The sequence below is a fragment of the Rhinoraja longicauda genome, chromosome 10 (assembly GCF_053455715.1).
Source record: "Rhinoraja longicauda isolate Sanriku21f chromosome 10, sRhiLon1.1, whole genome shotgun sequence".
In the NCBI taxonomy this organism is placed as follows: Eukaryota; Metazoa; Chordata; class Chondrichthyes; order Rajiformes; family Arhynchobatidae; genus Rhinoraja; species Rhinoraja longicauda.
This window is the reverse complement of record NC_135962.1, coordinates 29,872,480-29,875,195: the sequence shown is the minus strand read 5'-3', so window position 1 is coordinate 29,875,195 and position 2,716 is coordinate 29,872,480. Positions and strand designations below refer to the sequence as shown.

The 2,716-nt window shown below is 52.2% G+C and overlaps 1 protein-coding gene across 1 annotated transcript; it reads left to right on the top strand.

The window, feature by feature from the left end:
• The first annotated feature begins 217 nt into the window (after positions 1-217).
• sstr1a (somatostatin receptor 1a) lies at positions 218-1,814 on the top strand. The gene has a single exon (XM_078406547.1). It carries the CDS (start codon positions 598-600, stop codon positions 1,690-1,692), a length of 1,095 nt encoding a protein of 364 aa, XP_078262673.1. The 5' UTR covers positions 218-597; the 3' UTR covers positions 1,693-1,814.
• The last annotated feature ends 902 nt before the right edge of the window (positions 1,815-2,716 follow it).

Genomic DNA, 2,716 nt, shown 5'->3' with positions numbered 1-2,716 from the left:
TTTCCCTCAGAACTGCCTTCCTGGAATGTAACGATTGAATCGCAAAGACAGACGACAGCGTGTGCGCTGTGGTTAGTTCCCATGTAATCTGTGACAAACTGTACACGTGATTTGTGCACCAATACCTGAGGAAACCGGAGAGATGACTCCTGTGACTGACTGTTTGCATAAAGCTGCGCACTCTGCCGCTCGCACCAAGTCTGCTGCACACCAGTATCCTCGGATCCTCGTAGCGATCTCAGCTCCCCGAGCCTGCGTTTGGCACGATATCATTCCTGCCTTTGCTCGAGGGCGTCTCGACCCGAAACGCCACCCATTCCTTCTCTCCAGAGATGCTGCCTGTCTCGCTGAGTTACTCCAGCATTTTGTGTCCACCTTCTGCGTAGTGAGGATCTGCGTGTCGCCGCCCCAGGTTGGTGTTAATCGATCCTCTCTGGCAGACAGGGGCGAGAGGGTCTCAGGACTTTCCCCAGACCTTCGCGCAGGAGCCGGAACCAATACAAGCAGCGAGCTCCGGGAGACGCCGGTGGGATTGCAGGCGAGGTGCGAACACGCGAGGATTTGAAAAGGAAAACCTTAACATTAGTCTCCGAGAACATGTTGCCCAATGCCTCTGGCAACCCGGACGATGCCATGAACGGCGTTAACTCAACACTCAACGGGACAGCAAGCGGCGCCTTCAGCCACACGATCTTTATCTCGTTCATTTACTCGGTCGTGTGCTTCGTCGGGCTGTGCGGGAACTCCCTGGTCATCTACGTGATCCTGAGGTACGCCAAAATGAAGACGGCAACCAACATCTACATCTTAAACCTGGCTATTGCCGACGAGCTGTTCATGCTGAGCGTGCCCTTCCTGGTGACGGCCACATTGCTGGATCACTGGCCCTTCGGCTCGTTGCTCTGCCGGCTGGTGCTCAGCGTGGACGCCGTCAACATGTTCACCAGCATCTATTGCCTCACTGTCCTCAGCGTGGACAGGTACATCGCGGTGGTGCACCCCATCAAGGCGGCCCGCTACAGGAGACCCACCATCGCCAAAGCAGTCAACCTGGCGGTCTGGCTGCTGTCCACGCTGGTGATCCTGCCCTTCATTATCTTTGCCGACACGGCCCCCAACCCCGACGGCTCCGTAGTCTGCAACATGCAGATGCCAAAGCCCGACAGGCAGTGGCTGGAGGTGTTCGTGGTCTACACGTTCCTCATGGGCTTTCTCATTCCCGTGGTGGCTATCTGTCTGTGTTACATCCTCATCATTGTCAAAATGAGGGCGGTGGCTCTCAAAGCCGGCTGGCAACAGCGTAAGAAGTCGGAGAGGAAGCTCACCTTGATGGTGATGATGGTGGTGACCGTGTTTGTGATGTGCTGGATGCCATTTTACATCGTACAGTTGGTGAAGATATTTCTGGGGCGACAAAACCTGACCGTCAGCCAGCTGGTCGTGGTCTTAGGTTACGCTAACAGCTGTGCCAACCCTATTCTCTACGGCTTCCTCTCGGACAACTTCAAGCGATCCTTCCAGAGAATCCTGTGCCTCCGATGGATGGACAACGTCGCGGAGGAGCCCATGGATTATTATGCCACGGCCCTCAAAAGCAGAGCATACAGCGCGGAGGAATTCCAACAGGACCCGATGGAGTCAGAGAGTGTGTACCGCAATGGTACCTGTACCTCGAGAACCACCACCCTCTGAGTACTCGCGGGACAGCTACGCCAATCCTAACGTAGAATCCTAACAAGAGGCTGCCCTCCGCCTTGGTGGTCGGAGTAATGGGACAGATTTCTGTCGTCTTATTATGATTTCTGGTCGTTTTACCTGCTCACTTGCTTTAGACTGTGGAGATCACAATTGCCGTTTAACAAGGCTGCGATTTGGAATGTTCGGGGTGGTCGTTCCACGAACCTTTTTTCCACGAAACTTTCTCTTAATTCAGTTTAAGCTTAATTCGGTAGAAAAACACCTGTCGCGTTTGAACCACGCTGCAAGCCTTGTGTTGTTGGCAAAACGCAATGTTCATTTAAAACATGTTTCTGTAAGAGCTGCGGGCTTCTTCAAGAGTCTGTCGGTGCTGTAGAATTTCAAGTCGTTTGAAGCTCTGCGTTAATTTCGCATCGTCGTGTCGTTGCGCGTAGTTTTGACATCGACGGTCAGTGGTTCTCTAAAAGTAATCAGTTAATGAAAGTCAGGTTGTAACATCTGATGCTGCTGAAAAAGCAGCGTCAAACTGCCAGCCTGCCTCGTTTCGTCAAATGAATGAAAGATTCTTATTGCTTCGCCCTTGAAATGGTTCTTAAGGCGGTTACGTTTTTATTGCGACACTCCATTCATATAAATTAGATAAATGTAGTTTTGGTGCGCAAGAGGTCAACCAGCCAAATGATTGTTATTACTTTCTTCGCTTTCATCAAATGGGAAGCGGTTCAGGGAGACACCAAAAAAACTGCAGATGCTAGACACTTGAGCGAAACACGGAGTGCCAGAAGAACCAAGCGGGTCAAGCAGCATCTGAAGAAGGGTCCTGGCCCGAAACGTCGTCCGCTCATTCCCTCCACAGATGCTGCCTAAGCCGCTGAGTTCTTCCAGCACTGTGTTTTGCTCGAGAAGCCATACCTGACAGCTTCGACCCATCCACTCTGTGAGCGTTTTCGTTTCACATCTGCTCCTCTGCACAGCTGCGGCAATGTCCTATGCAATGCAGCACGTGTTACGCCTGCCT